The 18,976-nt window shown below is 40.2% G+C and overlaps 1 protein-coding gene across 1 annotated transcript in view; it reads left to right on the top strand.

Moving 5' to 3' along the window:
* The window catches only part of cacna1ba (calcium channel, voltage-dependent, N type, alpha 1B subunit, a), a 162,922-nt gene extending 144,159 nt beyond the window's left edge, over nucleotides 1-18,763 (top strand). The window contains exons 44-49 of the mRNA XM_084729269.1: nucleotides 1,767-1,899; nucleotides 3,830-3,949; nucleotides 8,748-8,786; nucleotides 11,512-11,746; nucleotides 16,048-16,265; nucleotides 18,040-18,763. Coding sequence (XP_084585395.1) covers nucleotides 1,767-1,899; nucleotides 3,830-3,949; nucleotides 8,748-8,786; nucleotides 11,512-11,746; nucleotides 16,048-16,265; nucleotides 18,040-18,594 — 1,300 coding nt within the window. The 3' untranslated portion in view covers nucleotides 18,595-18,763. The remainder of the gene's footprint in view (nucleotides 1-1,766; nucleotides 1,900-3,829; nucleotides 3,950-8,747; nucleotides 8,787-11,511; nucleotides 11,747-16,047; nucleotides 16,266-18,039) is intronic.
* The last annotated feature ends 213 nt before the right edge of the window (nucleotides 18,764-18,976 follow it).

Below are 18,976 nucleotides of genomic sequence, written 5' to 3'. Positions count from 1 at the left end.
TCACTTCACCTGTCAGTGGTCATAATGTTACACCTGATCGGCAGTGTATCTATATTTGTTTTGCATTTCTGACTTTTGTATATCCCATGTTCACTGCTCACACCTGGTCTTCAGAGGCTGAGAAGTTTCCCCACAAAACCGACCAACACAAATTCAATGACCCTAGAAAATCCAGCAGAATATATAATCAACCTGTGTTAACATGTCTCCTCCTGTTATTTGTGTGCAATCTCTTGGTGAAAAAGCAGCGAGGAGAGAGACAAACTGTGACTGGAGCCCTCTGCGTCTGTTTAATGAATACAGTACAGGTGTTTGGGGCAGAATGCCTCACATCTGTGCCTGACAAACTGCTGCAAAAGCTGCAGAAAAATCTGGCCCTGAGACTGAGACTGTGTTTACTACGCTTAGACAAAAAGCTAAGGTTACATTTGTCACATCAAGACCAAACATTATGATGTGATTTACCATATGAATATGACAATTTTAAGTTGGATTTATAACATGAAATCTAAAACCTAAGGTCACATTTACTGCATCTACATCTGCAACTGCTATTACTTGGTTACGAGGAAGGTCCTGTAGTTTACAGCATGGTCAGGTGTAAAGAGAAGAGACAGAAAATTAAATTTAAATTCAACACATGACACACACAAGGCCAGAATTGGTTAAATTTTAAATTTTTCTTCTCTCTCTGGCACAAAGTCTATGGCTCATGATTACTTTTGTTGTGTAATAAACACTGATAATTCATGACTCATCCATTTAGTGTTGCCTCAGTCCAACAACAATCAACAAGTTTGATTCTGCTCTGAATTATAAATTAGTCTGATAGTTGGAGAACTCTACAGTGAGACCACTAGAACATAAGTCACAGTGTGACTGGACAGTTGCAAAGTAGCTAGTAGTGATTTCCCACTCTGATCTGGAAAGGGAGACCTTTTCAAATCAGAGAATTACAGGTTTACTACATGGGTGTTGATTCTAAGCTTGTCTGCTACACTAGGTATATATTTATATTAGCATATTGTATAATGTGTATGCTAAGTCAAAGGCAACTGAACTACCATTAGATTTTAGAGACATTCTGCTTCTGAAAGGCTTCTTCAGTTCTGACTGATATGGAGTCCCAGGCCTTTAACTTCTTTGGATGTTCATACAGTATGCTGTGTCAGATATTGCTTCCTATTTACTTGATAGTACACTATATTATCTTTTTTTTTTTTTTGTCTGGTATTTTATTCTTATTCATTTTCTGTACTTGTGCCCATGGTACACTACTTTCTACAGAAAATCCCACAATGCAATGCTCCGCATTTTATAAACATTTATGAGCTTTTTGGATGAAAGCTGAAACGTCCTCGAGAAATCTTCCACAAGACCATCTGCCTTTGACTGGAAAACTCCACAGACATGAGCAGTAACAATTTAACAGGATGTTAAGACACCCCCTAAAACACTAAAATAGGTTCTTAAAACAGAAAAGTTTGAAATGAGTTTCACTGTTGTAGAAATAATATGTATATAACAATGTTTGTCAATGACACAAACCACTAAAATGTGTTCACTCACAGTTTTGGACACAGCCTTAAGACCCTTACTACTAAATTATTAGTAGGAATTAAAATGATGAGATGTGATCAGGTTATCAAATGAGGTTCCCTCTGGGTGTGTGTGTGTACGGAGTGAAAATGTAAACCTCTGGCCTGTAAGATTCACATTATATCATTATTATTATTATGCTGAGCTGTGACTGCTGTAACACACAGGCCAGGTCATGACCACATCAAGGCATCTGCTTCCTGGGTGATGGAGAAACCCAAGGAAGCACCACGACCTAAGTCTAAGAGAATCATGTCCAGGGGCCCATCAGAGGACACACCAGACACTGCCGTTATTCAGGTACTGTAGACAGACACACTATGTATGTGAAACAATATTTTACTCATTGTTGCACAATTTATTCCTGTTCTTTGATTTTACTCTTCAATTATGCTGGAAAAATGCTGGAAATTATGTTTTACAAGATTAAACTCTTGACTATTAAACGCTGTAACCAGCCAACCTTTCAGGGATTACATTTTTTATTAAATGTTGATATCAACTCCATCAGATGGAAAATCTGACTGAGTTGACGTCTTAAGGACTTGACAGAATGTTATACTTTTTTCATTTCACAGCATAGCTGGAATGAGTCATTTTACTTTTTAAAACTGCTCAGAGTTCTCTTAATGTTAATCAAAATACACATTTTTAAATCATAATTCTTATTTAACTTTGATTTAGAAGGACTACAGAGTTGACTTGTTATGGTTGAGACACATCTGATAGAAATATTATTAATGAATCTGTTGAAAAGTAAAAAATTTACCAGTGCTTGAGCAAGATTATTACCTTTTTTAAACCAGCCAGTAAGACAGGGGTCCTTGCGGTATAGTTAACCCTTTTTATGCCTGATTAAATCATCTTTTTGTGAAAATGTGACGGCGTTGATAGAAATCTGGGACACAACTTTAAAGGACCGAATATGATTAAATCAGCAAATTTTTATACCTGTGTTATCAGTATGCACTGTTAGTTTTAGGGACAAGGGTGTTTTCTGGCACATGTCAAGAAATAAAAAAAAAAATGAATGAAAAAAAATGAAAACGGGTAGAAGTCGACGCTAGAGTGTTGATTCTGATGCCTCCGCCTGCAACAGTTTCATACAACTGTGACATTTTGTCACCAGATTGAAACCATTGATTCATTATAAATCCTATTTGCAAGTGTCCCAGGAGTTTGAGAATTATGGCTCTATTGATACAGTATACAGTTAATGAGAAAAGATTGCAAGGAAAGAGCTATTACCTTTATTACCTAATAGTATCCAACATAGTTATTCAAAAATATATCAAAGTCAAATACAAAAAATTGACCAAGTTATTGGCATAAGTGTGTTTTTAGAGACAGGTCTGTCAGGCAGCCATTTTGCGGCCATCTCGAAAGCGTTGGTCTCCAAAATTTAATCAGTTCATGTACCTGTTATAGAGTGTTAGCACACAAGATTTGGTGCAAATCCGTCCACCAGTTCAAAAGTTATCACTCAAACAAAAATCTGTGACGGACGGACGGACGGACTCACGTATGGCTGGACAACCGGAGAACAGTATGCCTCCGGCCCGGCACCTTCGGTGGGCGGAGGCATAAAAATGAAAGAAAATAATGTACATATATTTCATATGTATAAAACCTTACACATACATTTTCAGTGAGTGTTAGTATGAGTAGTAGTAGTAGTAGCAACAATATTTTTTTAAGGGGCTTTTTTGGAAGGAGATGATTTGTGAGCAACACTTTGCTTTTTTTGTAAGCCAGTTAAAGAATTTAAAATATTACAAATGTCATAATACATGTACTGTAAATTCTCAAATAGTGGCCAGGGCCTTTATTTACCATAATGGTAGAGAGAACTAGGACTTAATTGAACAGGCTCATCTTGGAGACAGGCCTTTATTTCTGATTTTCCGTTTCATAAGTGTGTCTTATCATATTTAAATTTAAGCCTTCTTGTTTTCTGATCCACTAGTCTTTATATTACTGTCACTGTGACTGAATTCACAATAATAATTTCCACAGAATTATTCCACCAGCAGTACAATCCAACACATCCAAAACGTGCTTAATGCAACACATCATAAGGTTCAAGTTGTTTTAAGACACGGGAAAAGTACACAGAAAAGTAACAATTAGTCCTTCCAACCCCCACACCCCTATTGATGCTAATGAAATCGTGTGTGTGTGTGTGTGTGTGTGTGTGTGTGTGTGTGTGTGTGTTTGCATGTGTGTCCAGGAGTCAGTGGAGATGAGGAAGATGGAGACCAGTGCCAGCAGTACAATCCCAGCACCTGGCTCAGGTCTGGAGACCCAGGGCAGAGCTGCGTCTATGCCTCGACTCAATGCTGAGCTGCAGGTAACTCCTCATCTTCACCGCACCTGTGATCTTTCTGGAAACTGATTTTAATTTAGCTATAGTCTTGGCCATTTGATAAAAAATACACTAATTTAGTTGCTCTTAGTAATTTCAAGACCTTCAGGTAAAATTCTTGTCTCATTTTATTGTATATGTTACGACCCCCAAGGTTGGGTCAGGGGATGAGGGGTGTAACAGTAATTAAAAGTAATTGGATAAAAAAGGGCCAAGGGAAAACTGAGACAAAAGTGTAAACATAGATTCTGTTCATTGATAAATCAAGGTCAAATTAAGTACAGGAAACACAAAAGTTAACTTAACCTGCTAAATCAAATGACAATGAGTGTATACTTGTGATACTTGTCACTATCACAGCTACCTGTTCTCTCCACTACACAGCAGAAGCTGGATTCACTCACTTGTTCACTAAAAGAGTTTTTCTTAAGTTAAATAACTTGAACATCAGATAACATTAATGCCATAGTATTCTTTGACAATGAATATGGGGAACAACATGAACACAAAATATTGTTTGAAAGGCTGTTATGATGATGTTTTAAATTAAGGCATCAGTAAGATGATTCAGTTTGAATCTGATCGACATGCTCCATCTGTTCAATCCTCATGGGTTGATAATTGGTAAGAAAACCTCCCAAAACTTCCCAAAAGGTGGTGTTTTCTCTTGTCCAAGACACAATGGACTGGTTGCAGCAGCAGACATTTTGACTTGTCAGAGCTGGAAAAGCACAGGTGGACTCAATAACAGTAATTATGGCTCAGTTCCATTAAGTGTCTTAGTAATAGTGAAGGTGAACCAGCACACACAATAGAATAGGCCAGGCCTCCAGTAAGTGGAACGCAAGAATCATGAATACACCTGTGAGTTTTCTGGTATGACATGTCAAAATTACTGCTATGCAACCAGTTCATTATTTCCTCTGACTCATCAAAGCTAAAACTGAACGCCCATCTTTTCTTGTCTCTTCACAAGCAGCCCAGTGACAAATGAAGTGAGACAGCTGTTGTCATGGATACAGGCAGTCTCATGTTCATTTTAAACACAGACACAGGCATGACAGGAATAGTTCTGATTGAAGAATCAAGTTTACAGCTCTAGTTAGGAGTTAATGAGGTCCCTGGAGCATAAAGTATATGATTTTATGTGGATAACATTGCATTGAAACAGTAATTAGTTCATCAGTCCGTTCATTTGTAGAACAGGAAAGATGTTAAATATAGCTTCGCATAGCTCAATATTCTGAGTGAGTGATGGAAAAAGTTTGTTGCGCCTACATCACTCATCAAAAAGTGCTTTTTTTTTTTTTTAGAGAACCATCACATAGAACATTTTTACTGAAAAAGCATGGAAGAACTGGGATTCACTATTTATCCAGTTAAGGCTGAAAAACTCTAAATGAATCTTTCACTAGATCGTAAGAAATATAATAAGCTCCTCATTTCCTGAGTGATGTTGATGTTGATCGATTCATGCATCTAAAGTGCATTCCTTTCACAGTCCAATTGGAAGGGCTGTTGTTGATCCTACTCTCGCTGCAGAGGAGAGTCCACAGTAATCAGATTAGATCCTGGCAGGCCGCCAGCTATTTGTCCAGTATCGTTTTTCTCCAGCTGCCAACCGAAAAGATGATAGTGGCTCCAAATGACTTTGGGCCCAAGATTTACTGGGAGAGGAAGATGGTAATTGCATTACTGTAGAAGAGAAAGAATCTGGAGTGGGGGATTAATGAAACGATGTAAAGAACGAGGGCGGGGGGTTGACTTGTTGACTTGCTGTCTTATTTTTTTCACCTTTTGGAATGGAGGGCAGGAAATCCTTTAGCCAATTCAATTAATACTGGCCTTTTCAAAACTGCCTGCTGCTGCTGCTGAGTGTGATGGGAACTGTACCGCGCTGTCTGAACTCCAGGGCTCCAGCTTCACTCACAGCAGTTTGTCTTTCACTCTTGCTAGATTGCTTTCCTTTTGCTTAATTTGAGCTCAGCTTTGCCAGGATCAGGAGATGACATCGGTTAAGTCCTGTTCTCCTCTTTAAGGTCCTCCTTTGTGCAGTGGCGACATGGAAAACCTCAGAGAGCCAGTCAGTCTGACCTCCTGCTCCGTTCACAGTGGAGTAGAACAGAAAGCAAAGCCCACACTCAGTTCTCTTAACCCGGCTGATATGGGACATTAGATCCTCATTTTGCAGTTTCATCACCTTTTAATACAGTACGTGCAGAACCCCGTTTTAATTAGCAGGGTATGCTCTTGTCGGCCCCTCTCCAGATAACAGGCCTGGCAGGCAAGAGCAGAGGGAATTGAGGCTGATATGTTCTTAGAGATATCTGTGAGAGTCACAGAGGCTGACTCTAGGAGGTTCTGAAAGAAACAGGGAGTGAGTACTGGTGAAACATCAGAGATTACAGGGTTTACTAGAAGATTATTGGTAATCCAATATGCAGAAGTAACAGTAGGAAGTACATTTCCTTAATTCATGGACTTAAGCACAGTGTTGAGATACCGGAGTGTGTCTAGGTTATGCAACTGTTGACAGTTAGTTGACAGCTGTAATTACTTTGCAAATTTTACATACAAGATGTGAGAAATCAGAAATTCTAAAAACCAAATAACCCAAATGTTGATCCATCCACCCCTTTTTCTGCCACTGATCCACATCAGAGTGCAGACGAGGACTGGGCCGATCCACCTGTGTCCTCCATCGCCGATGGCTGGCAGACATCGACCACTCAGCCCTCTACCATCGTAACATCATGATTTCAAAGCCTTTGACTGTAGGGAGAGGAAAAAAAGAAGCTGTTGCTGCTTGTTAAACCTGCCCAGTTAGGCAAACCCAAGACACGTTGTTACACTGGTGGCAGCCATGTTTCTTTTCTGCCAGCTGTGTCTTTCAGTCATACCACTAACTAAGTTATGGACATGTAGTGCGGACCTGGCCACGAGGAGGTATATTGAACACTCGCCTGGCAAGGATGTGAGAGTTGATCTGTCTGCTCCCTTAACTGGAGAGTTTTCTTGGCAGAGTGGGACAGCTAATAGGCTGCAGTCAGAGCAAGAGTGGGAAGCAACAGTGACTACAGTGGTGAGCTGGTGAGCAAGTCAGCTTTTCTATTATGGGACAGTTAAACCCCCACCTTCCCTGCAAAAAATGACATCATTGTCCATTGGCGATGTTTCATTGTGGACAGTTTGGTAGATATCACCTAACTCTACTGCAGACAGCTCTGCCCAGAAACATTTTTCAGATGGGTTCTGAGTCTACACCAGCGTCTACCCCAGGGTGAGCCAAGTCACTTTGTCCACTTGTATCCACGAGCTCTTTCCCCATCCGCCATGCTACCCACACAAGAGCAACACCCAAAGATATTTCAGCCTTTAGCTTCTCAGCACAAATCTCATCCACATGTAGCACCTTCTTGCTTTAGGAGCTTCTTAACTAGCTCAGAGACCTCTGCAAAGGATATGGATGAGACTTCCCTCTATTCATCAAATTCCACGGAGAATGTTTCCCGAGTCAGAGTCAGCAGTTCTCCTCTGCAGCTGAACACAGCCTGAACAAGGGTACAGGGCAATTTATTTATCATTTACAACAAGGTTGTATAATGAGATTTTGATGTAGTGCCCATGTTGACTGGTTGATTGGAACTGGTTGAAGAGTTAAATACTATTAGCACAAACTAAGGATGAATGAAGCAGTCTCAGTCTGAGAAAAGAAGCTGCTCTTCAGTCTGGTGGTACAGCAGCAGATACTTCTGCATCTCCTGTCTGATGACAGCAGGGTGAACAGGCTGTGTTGTGATGGGTGTTGTCTTTTAGTGTCCTCTGGGCTCTGTGCTGCCACCTCACCTCCCTCATATCACTGATGCTTAGTAAGTGGATACCAACAATGTTCTGGGCAGTAAAGAAGGCTCCAAAATGGCTGTATTTTAGGGAAACTCTTATTAACTCCTACAGAAGAGCAATTGAAAGCATCTGAACTAGAAAAATCACAAACTGGCATGGGACGGGAACGGCCCAGGACAGGAGGACTCAGTTGGTGATTAAAAACCACTCAGAACATCATTGGCACCCATCTATTGAGCATTAATGATATGGAAGTGAGGTGCCTGTGCAGACACAGAGGACACTAAAAAACAACTCCCACCCCAGCCACAGCCTGTTCACCCCGCTGATGTCAGGCAGGACATACAGAAGTATCCACTACTGTACCACCATACTGAGGAACAGCCTCTTCACTCGTCCTTATAAATTAGTTTGTACTGTATTTTTTTTATCATCTTTTCAGCCAATTCCTGTCAATCAATCAAGAGGGAACTACACTGAAATGTCATTATACAATTATAATACAGTTATTATATAGTATACAGTTATAAAATAATTGTATCCTTGTATCATTAATAATGAAATTTTACTTAAATCTGCATGTATTGTATATGAAAATTTCTGACTTTGGAGCTCACCATTAGTGCTATCAAAGAAAACATTATCAAGGTGTTGTGGTATATACAGCAGACATTAATACTCATGACAACTTCCAATGTACTAAATACAAATAATAATCTTGATGGCATCTGAAAGAAGTCACAGATGTATTCTATTCTATTCTGAATACTTATAGAGCATTCATTTTCAACAGGAAGGTATCATTTTTGATCAAGGCCACAATTATCTAGTGGCTTTAAGTAAAATATTTGAAAACTTCTGTAACCAAAAACAGTAACCACTGCTGATCTGTTTTCTCATTCTCTGTTCTTTCTCTCTCTGTCCTTCTTTTGCGTAACAGCGGAGCCACTCACGCCACTCTCCAGGGATCCATCTAGCTGTATGTACACGCTGTCACACAACATAAAGTTGCTTGTGGTTTGACATTATGCAGATTTATATAGTCCTGCTGGGTAAGCTCTTGAATCCACTGTGCCTGCACTGTAAGATCAAATCCAAAAACATTGTCAGTGAATGTGAGATGGTAATGTAAGATTATCTCATGGACTCACATGATTTGTCTTCAATCCATACTGCATGTCTGGTGACAGTGTCTTTTCACAGTTGATTCTCTTTCTTACATGACTTTGTTGAATATACGATTCTGATTTGTCCATTACAGTGTTCTAGGGTCTGTTATTTCTTTATAACAGACCGTTGCTATGAAGAGCACTGGGCAGTTCCTGTCATAGACTCTTGGGGGAGCAATAAAATCATGTTTAAATCATAAAATCATTTTAAAATTAAATTGTGTCAAATTAGAGATTTTATTTAGTAAGTAACCATTTACTAAGCAAGATTCAGTACAGTGAGCAGGTTATTATTGCAAAATAAATCCCTTTAGGATGATTCAAGACCCCTCCACTTCTCATCAAGGTCCTGCATCATCATAATGACCTGCTCACTGGACATTAATAACTTACATTTTTGATGCTAGGGTGGAACCTCAGTATTGACCAGGTATATAATTCTGGTAGAGATGACTAAATTCCTTATACTCCATTCTTCTTTCCTAAAACAGTCAAATTTTAAAAGATATTCTGTTAAAAAATATGTAGATCAGCCTTTTAAAAATCATGTTATTTGTATATAATCATCAAATGGCATGACTACAGAAGCCCTGAGGGCAAGTGAAAAAAATTGTTGATCCATTGGTGTGATTTAAATTATTTTCTCTCCTGAAAGTTTTGCCAGGATTGTATTTCTGTGTTTTTTCATCTGCGTAAACAGGTCTTTTGTCATCTGATTTCTGGTGCAGAATTAAATACATTTCTAGCCAAAGGAAAGACTTGACAGTAATGTTATGTAACTTGGTGACACACAATATTTACCTTGTGTTTAGAGTGCATGGAGAAATTAGAACTCACTAAGAGAAAACATGAATGCTTTCAGTCCTATTGGAACATAGGCATATGAAAGTGGAGCACTTCAACCTCTAGTGGCTGAAATGAGTATTATAACAACAAGAACTAAGTAAAATGATCCTGACAAAAAAAAAATCACCTGCCAAAACTCTTTCTTTTCACCTCCTGTTACAAAAAAATAAGAAACTTAGAAAGACTATCCCTGCAAAACATTTTTTCACCTGTTCTTGGGTCATGAACACAAAAGAGACTATTTAGATCAGATCATTAAATCACCATTTTTTGTTCTTGCTTGCCCTCCTTGGGCTTCTGTAAATGAAGCCCCCGAGATCCCAGAAATCATATTAAGGACCTTGGAGTCCTCTGTGGTATTGGCATTACTTCCCTTGTCCAGGATATGCATTGGACAAGTTGAAATTTAGTTAGATAAATTTAAAAAAAACACTGCATTCATCTGAAAATCTCCAAAGACCCTTAATCGAGAATTCTCTCATCCTCTTCCTCAGAGTTTGGTAACCTTTGATACTTAAAGCAAATTACATTTAAAAAAACAAAGCTTTTAATTTATGTAAGACCCTGATGTTGTGAGGTGAGGTTATTTCTCCTCTTTGTATTCATAAGTGGAATAAACATCAGTGAGTTTGGATGTTTTTCTAACAAATGGTTGTAAATACAGGGAGTCTATTGTAGCTCACCTTTCATAAATTACCTCCCACTGATTTGCATGGAACACCTGGCTCTTTATCCTTCAATAAACAATGAAAATGTGGTTAAGTCAATGCTGTAGGTGCAGGCTGGCCAGCTGTTCCCACTGCTGCAGTCTTAAATTAAAGATCACGAAAGCTTCTCCTTTCTCTTTGTTCTTCCATCAGGCATGATTGCCAATTTTTCTAAAACCTGATACATTTCATTTCTGGTCTAATGCCTTTTTTTAATCCCATGGTTGAATAAATAAAATTTACATATTCATGTTTTAATTAGTAAACATGTATGTATATACATGAAATGTGTATGAATGAAAACAGTCAGACCCTTCTCTCTGGAGTGTCTCAGTGCGTGCAGTCCTGTAAGTCAGTAAACAAGGGGGAACTTAAAGGGAAAATTGTCACTTTTCATGTGGATGTCCAGTCAGTGAGGGTGGTAAATGTAGTCTATTGAAGCAATAAATTCTTCTGTGCTGCTATATAGACTGAGAACAGGAGGTCTCCTGCTGCGACACCTGTTGTTCTGCAGTGATGTCACTGGATGCAGGAAGAAGTACAGGCTATTTCAGCTTGGATTTCTACTCTCCTCCTCTAGGTAGCCAGGGTGCTAGATAAGTATTTTTGTCACCTAACACTGTTTTGGCTAACAAAGTACCAGCTATAGGCCAGGGTATTGCTACATGGCAATATGGGTGCATAACAAGCCGACCTGCAATGAATCCTGGTAGATTTAGGCATAGCTGCATGGCTCTGTAACCAGGAAAACTCAGTTCTTTTGGTTAATATAGCAGCACAAAGGATGTTATTGCTTTAATTGACTGCATTTACAATATTGGCTGGACATCCACCTAAACAGTGCCAAATTTTCTCTTTAATATACAAAAATCAGGTGTAGTCGTAGTATGAGGCTGGAATTATAAGAGAACTACTGAATAAAAACCTGTCAGACTTGACTGTCAGCAAGCCTTTCTGTCTGTCTCTCTCCCTCCTCCCTCAGACTGTCCCTGATGCCAGCCCGATGAAGCGCTCAGCCTCCACTGTGGCGCCACAGCGGCCCCAGGAGGTCAACCTGAGGGACTACACGCTGGAGAAACCCAGCCAGGATCGACCCCACCACCATCACCACCACCACCGCTGCCACCACCGCAGAGACAGAGATAAAGACAGAGACAGAGAGAAGAGGCAGAGGTCACTGGATACACCTCTGGGTGGACAGCCACCCAGCTCTGCTGGTTAGTCAGCACTTATAGACACGCACGCACAGTCTGCACAGAGCATGGTATACAAATACACTCCTGAGGTCACATTTGTTGCATATTTTGGTGAAAAAAAAGCTAAAGACTTCCTCATCATGTCCACTGTAAAGCAGGACATTTTTGCTCAGCTTAGGACCTAAAAAAATTGGCATAGGTTTCTAAACTTTTTCTTCATTCCTCAGTGACTCCTCAAGGAGGTGTTTATTTTGTTGGCTTACACATGTAAGACAACAAAAGAGACAGAAGTAAAGCCCAGGAACTGAAATTATGTTTTTTAGAAACTTAAATACAGTTTAAAATTGATAATACATAAATAAATGAATATACATGTGCTCAAACAAACACACTCTTGTAAACCAGTAAGTAAATGCAGCCATTACTATTTAGTGTATAATTGAATAATATTTTTCTTGAATGTGTTTTTGTAGTGACATTACTATTAAAGGACCAGTGTGTAATAATTACAGGAATTTATGTACATAAATGAGATATATTATATATAAGTATGTTATTTATTATTATCAATCAACATAAACTCATAATCTATATTTTCCCGTTACTTTAGAAATAGCCATTTATAGTTATATACTGTCGGGTCGACTTACGGAGATCATCATCCTGCGCCATCTACGGCAGCGCAGAGCGGACAAACTGCACTAACAGTGAGTCTTGGGAAGCCCATGGCGACCTTACGTAGACGCCGCAGCGTAAACACGGAAGTAGACGGGGAGGATAGACGCAGGTGATTGCTGACAGACCATTTAGCGTTGTGAACCTTGACTGGCTCAGTTTTGACAAATGGAGGATCATACATACACTGTACCAGAACAAAAAGCAGCGGACAGTGAATCCCCGTCATCCAAGAAGCAGAGACGCAAAGAAAGTAAACACAAGCATGACAGGAAACGGCAAAAACACGAATCAACATCAGCATAGCGTTAACACGATGGAAATCGCTGATGGAGGACAAACGTTTTCACAGTGACGCCAAGGTTGCCTGTTTTCTGCTGGACAGGTAATTCATCCTACACACATAATTGTAGTTTGTTGTGAGATAGCTTTCGCTCGCCATTTTGTCTGCTGACGGCCACCATACTCTTGGTGAGAGGTGTCGGGGTAAATCCTCTTAGTTGCAGTCTAGGTTTGAACGTTAGATGTCACTGGAAATCACACACTTCTCCTTTAAGTTTTTCAAATGTATTTTTTTGTCACTTTGAGCACCACAGGACTAGTGCCATCTAGTTCCATTATACTCTCCGGCCATATTCTCCAAAACTCAGCAGTTCACACTAACACAATCTAAATGGATAAGCACTACAGGTAAGGAAAAAAGTTTTTTTTTTTGATTTTGTGGTAAACTGTCCCTTTAAGGTAAGAAATAAAAATAACATGCTCACAAAAAGGTTGCAGTGCTTCACATTGATGGTCACCTCTGTGCAGAAGATGGACACAGCAGCATGTGTGTTAGAGGCTGAGTGGTGGCCACCCTGCAGGGTCTCAGCTGTGATAGAGATCAGCAGTGCTCTCTCTGGGTCTGCAGCTCCATACACATGCTCTTTATTACTCAGATAAAAGAGACTGACAGACATGAACAGCCAACGACCCAGTAATTTATAGGCAGCCTCTCTGCAGGGTGAGGCTATGGAGAAAGAAAAATGTCAGCAGAGGGAATAAAAGCACTTTGGTCTCACAGTCTGTCTGAATGCTGCTGCTGCAGACTTCTGTTTCTCAAGCAGGACCAAGATGCAGCTGCTCATGGAGCTGTCACCTTGTAAACAGTGTTGATCAACAGTGTGATTTTTACAGTAAGTCGTATGTTTGGACTGAAGACTGTGGACGCTGATATTCTATAGTTTTAAGTAGGTAATGAGTATTTAAAAGAATTTAGTCCTAGTTAAACTTAGACAAACATTTAGCATAGATTGTAAACAAATATGAGATGTTAAAGGGACAGCTCACCCCAAAATCAAAAATAGATATGTTTTCCTGTGGCCTGTAGTGCTGTTTATTTGTCCAGATTGTTTTCATGTGAGTTGCAGAGTTTTGGAGATACCTGTCATAGAGGTGTCTGCCTTCTCTCCAGTATAATAGGACTAAATGGCACTCATCTTGTACCAAAAAATACAGTTGAAAAATTCAAATCCAGTGTTTCTTCCAAAAAAAATCCACAGACCTTGCCATTAGCAGAACTACTTTCTTTCCAGTAAAAAGAACGTAGTCTCAGTAGATTCTAAAGTAGTCCTGGTAGATTCTCCTTCAAAAAGAAAGCAGAACCATAAGCTGAGTACCATTTAGTCCCATTACCCTCAAGAGAAGGCAGACACCTCTGCAACTCACACCAAAAACAAAAAAATCTTGATGAATAAACAGCACTGCAGGCCAGGGAAAAATATTTATTTTTCATTTTGGAGTGAACTGTCCCTTTAAAACTCTACACTGAAACCAATGAAAGAAAATCTTGCACAGGGTTTCGTTTCAAGTTATTTACTGTCCAAAAACAGTTTATCATCTATGGTGTATTATGGGGGCAATTAAAGTGTATTATAATGCATTTATGACTATACTCATAAACATGTCACACTCTCTGATGCACTATATTAACAGTCATAAAACATTACAGATGTCACATTTAATGAATTATAGGTTCAAGTGTTTTATGGATGCTGTTGATTAGACTGACTGGAGGGGTTTGTAATGCCTGATGACTGTCTGTACTCTATACACACAACAATCAACTGTAGTAAGGACTCATAGTATGCTACCATTGTGTGTGTGTGTGTGTGTGTGTGTGTGTGTGTGTGTGTGTGTGTGTGTGTGTGTGTGTAAAGTGAAGAAGAACTATATGATATATTCAATGTGATAAAAAGGCAAGATACATTTTGTAAACCTTTATTGTCATTATTTGTTTGTTAGGACAGAGTCAGTGGAGGCCTTTTGTCATCAGGTTGCATGTGATACCAGAATGTTCATTCTAGCTTTAAATGTGAGCCTCTGAAAGATGATCCCCTCCAGACTTACACCTGGCAGGTATAATAAATGGTCATAAACCATGACGTTTGCAGTTATAAATATTTTGTAATAGAGGGTCAAAAGTTTCAGCTTTTCTAATAAATACAAAACAAAAGTGTGAATGACCGATGGATGGAGCTTGTTTAGAGCTAATCTCGAATACTACTGAACCAATCAGTCTAATTCTTTTGCACATTCATGAGTGAATGCTGAGGGACCTCTTTGATCCGCAATTTTTGAAAAATGGAAAACATTTTCTACGGCTCCACGCTGGTAACAGCTGTGGCCACAGGCACTATATGTTTTTGGGTTACCCCATTCTTGGGAAGGTGATATCTCAAGAACACCTTGAGGGAACTTCCTCAAACCTGGCACAAATGTTCATTTGGACTTGAGGATGAACTGGTCAGATTTTGGTGGTTAAAGTTCAGAGGTCAATGTGACCTCACAAAACATGAATTCATATACTAATTATGAAAAAAGTGTACACAAATGTCTAATAGGATACTAGCAGTGCTGGAGAGTAGCTGCTTACATGTACATTTATTTTGTAATTTAGTTACATTTAACTACATGTATTAAAAAAAGAAATGGCATTGTAATCTGTTACAGTTATTGGGAAAAAATATGTAATACTGAGAAATAAATGACATTTACTAATCAAAATGATGGTGATGAGAGAGGGATTACATCCAAATACTCTTTTTAGTTTGCTGAGTGGAGATCTGCACTCGACTGAGTGACCTCCTTCCACTTAGTAAAACCTTTCTTCCATCAGTCCATCACATCTACAGCTGTAAATTTGAATACATCTGTTCTCAAAAAAATACAAAAAAATAAGACAACCATCTATCTACATCATGGAAATGTTGGTGAAACTTTGGAAATCAAACAAATCAGATCATAACTGCTTCATACATTGGATTTTCTCACAGAGGACACTTTGACCTGTCACAGGAGAAGAAGTGAATGTATAAATAATATACTGGATTATGGCTGAATTCCATTTAGCTTTTCAGTTTCAACTCACTGTCACACAGTCGAACAGAGCCATCACTAAAGTTATTAGTAACACCTGTGTTTTTTCTACTTTGAAAAGTCAAAATCTCTGCTGTTAACAATCGACAGAAATAAATGCCTTGATTATAAGAGTGGCACTTAAAGCCCTGATGAACCAAAGTCTTGACAGCAACAGATACAAAAGTCAGGATATTATCTAGAATACAGAAAGATCACCTTTCATTTTGTGATATCGTCCTCCTCCACAGGTGCACCAGGAGAGCCAGCGTCTGACCCAGCTGCCTCCAGAGAGCGTGGCCACGACCGCGGACGCTCCCACGAGAGGAGACACCACCACTCCTCGGCGGACAAGCAGCGCTACTACTCCTGTGACCGCTACTGCAGCCGGGAACACTGCCACACCAAATCTGCCACCGCCAGCTGTGCCGCCTCCCCCAGCGAGGGGCAGGAAACCAGCAACAAGCAGGTGGGAGGGCAGGGGCGTGTAGAGCAGCACCAGACAGAGCTTCAGACCAGGGGAAGGGGATGTCTAAAGAGTTCACATGACTTTAAATTCTGTTTTTCCTCAGAATATTTAGATTTAAGGACAGTAAAACTCAGAAATACACTGCTGCTGCTCAATACTCATTTAGACTCAATTAGACTCTAATTTCATTAGAATTATCTCCTCTGAGCATCAAGTGGAGTAGGGGGTGAAAGTACACAGCTGCTATATTAACATGTATACTCATGCAACATGTTTGGAAAGCTGAGAACAAGCAAACACACACTTACAAAATTAGGCAACTCACCTTTGAAGCATAATCCACGTAGTAATAAACTGTCTACAGTTGATCCAGTTCAGTAAAATATTTAGTCCAAAACACACTATTTCCATCAACAATAAACACCCACAAACTGAATGAACTAACCAGCAGATGTTCTTATCTTCTACTCACAATATATCTGTCAAAACTCAGGTCAGCATGAAGATATTAGCGATATCTTTGTGGCAGCGGCGGTCTGACATTCAGATCAACAGTTCAGTGGAGGGAAGTTAAGGAGGTGCTTGCCTCTCCTCTCTTGTGTAAAGACAGAACCAGTGGAACAGGTGCTCTGTATAGCCAATGAAATCCCAATTATGATCATGTGCAGTTTTAATATTATGCTAAATATAATAGCTTGCAGCTTTTTATATAAACTGCTTTTCCACAGCACTTTTTTGGCACCTTTATATGCATAAATCCTGGTTTCAACGAGGGGAAAAAAGCACTATAATGTCTTTGTGTTTCGGTTACTGTGGAGCAGCGGCTTTTGGGACCTCCAAATGGCCTTTCTTTGAATACAGCTTCAATATCCTCCTAGAAAAACACGTAAATATTCATTTATCTAATTTGAATTTGGGATTAAGCAATACTGTGGTCCCTTTGTGTTTTCCAGTTAATAAGTCACAGCTATAGGTCATTTGCAGGCATCTGTTTTGAAAAAAAAATATGCCGGCGGAAATAAAAGCCCTCTGCTTCAGTGTGTTCAGACTTCTATAACTTGATGCCAGCAGCAGTGATTCTGACCAGTACTACAAATGATTCAAGAGCAGCTCTCAGTTTACTTTGTGTACGCCTGCAATCAGCCTTTTCATCTAATTGTACAAGAAGGAGGTTAAGGCCTCTTCTTTTCTGTTTCTACTTTTTTCTTCTCCATGACCGCTGTTGGATTTTTTTTTTTTTTTTGACAACAAAAATGTATAAAATCATTTATGGTGTCAGTACAATATAATATATTTATCTACACATTAAACCTTAAGATGTCTAATACAGCAATGGGACCTTAGAGCAGCATGGAACAGAGGAGCGTAGGAGGAAGAGAGAATAAAAAGGGAAATTTAATGTTGAAGTATTACTGCGACCTCTCTGCATGTTCTTACTACTACTTTCTCTCCTGTCTGCCTGTAGTGCAGCCTCTCATGGCCTTTCACTTCTTTTCCCACTTTCTCTTTTCATCATTTTCCATCCATTTTGTCTGTCCATCGTTACCTTTCCATTAGTGCTTCTTCTTCCATTCTGTCTTCTCTGTCTGTGTCCTCTCCCTCATTTGTCCTCTGTCATCTTTCATGTCGTCATCACATCTCACATTTTGGTGTCTTTCCTTTCCTTTCCTCCCTCCGGCGGCCCTGTCCCTGTTTCCTTCCCTTTTCCTTTCCTCTCTTACATATTTTCCTCATCGTTCTATCGTTTCAAATTGCTTGTCCAATTTTCATCTAGGGCAGTGGTTGGGTTAAAGGCAGCCCAGTGGCACTGAGCTCCAGTTCTAGCACGCCAAGCCGCGGACGTCGGCAGCTCCCCCAGACCCCCCTCACCCCGCGGCCCGGGGTGGCCTACAAGACTGCCAATTCATCCCCTGTGCACTTTGTGTCCAGCCAGGCCTCTCTGAGTCCCGGCCGGCTGAGCCGCGGCCTGTCGGAGCACAACGCCCTCCGGCACAGCGGCTCACGCCACTTCCCCTGCCCCGTCACTCGTATCAGCTCCGAGCCCTTCCTGGGCCAGGGCCACGACGAGGCCCTGGGCAGCCTCTACGGCAGCCTCCGGGACCAGCTGGACGTCTTCCAGGATGCGGCGTCACTGACGCCCAGCCCCCGTGTCGGATGCTCACCTCGGACCGCACTGCCTCGCATGATGGGAGCCCTGCTTCCCGCTCCGCAGCAGAACCTTGGGGTGCCCAACGGGTACCACTTCAGCTTTGGGGGCAGCACCAGCCCAGGCTCTGGCGTCAGGGGACCCAGGTATTACCAGGAGGCAGAGGAGGACGAATGGTGCTAGCATGGCTTTAAACCAACCTTTTTAATGCATTTTTGAGGAATTGTGATGAGTTTTATCATCTTCTTTGAAGGCTTTAGTTTACATTGTCACTGTGTGTGTTTAATGCTGTATTTGAATCCTAACTGGGAGAGCTAAGGTTAGGGAGACCATCCAAACAGGGAGAAAGCTCGATGAGAAAGTGTCATCTCTTTATCAAAGGGCACGTAGCATTATGAGACAAAAGAGTGGACTTTTTGCCAATATCAGATGTCTTACAGTAGCTTGATTTGCCTTGACTTGGGTGTTTTGTTGACACTACCATACTGATCCTCAAACAGTATAAACACAGGCCGCACATTAAGATGATAATAGTTCTTTACTTTGGAAGAAAAGGGAAGATCCA

Source organism: Lutjanus erythropterus, chromosome 10 (assembly GCF_056507025.1).
Source record: "Lutjanus erythropterus isolate fLutEry1 chromosome 10, fLutEry1.hap2, whole genome shotgun sequence".
Taxonomy (NCBI): domain Eukaryota; kingdom Metazoa; phylum Chordata; class Actinopteri; order Lutjaniformes; family Lutjanidae; genus Lutjanus; species Lutjanus erythropterus.
The sequence above is the reverse complement of the archived record's forward strand: the minus strand, read 5'-3'. Positions and strand labels throughout refer to the sequence as shown.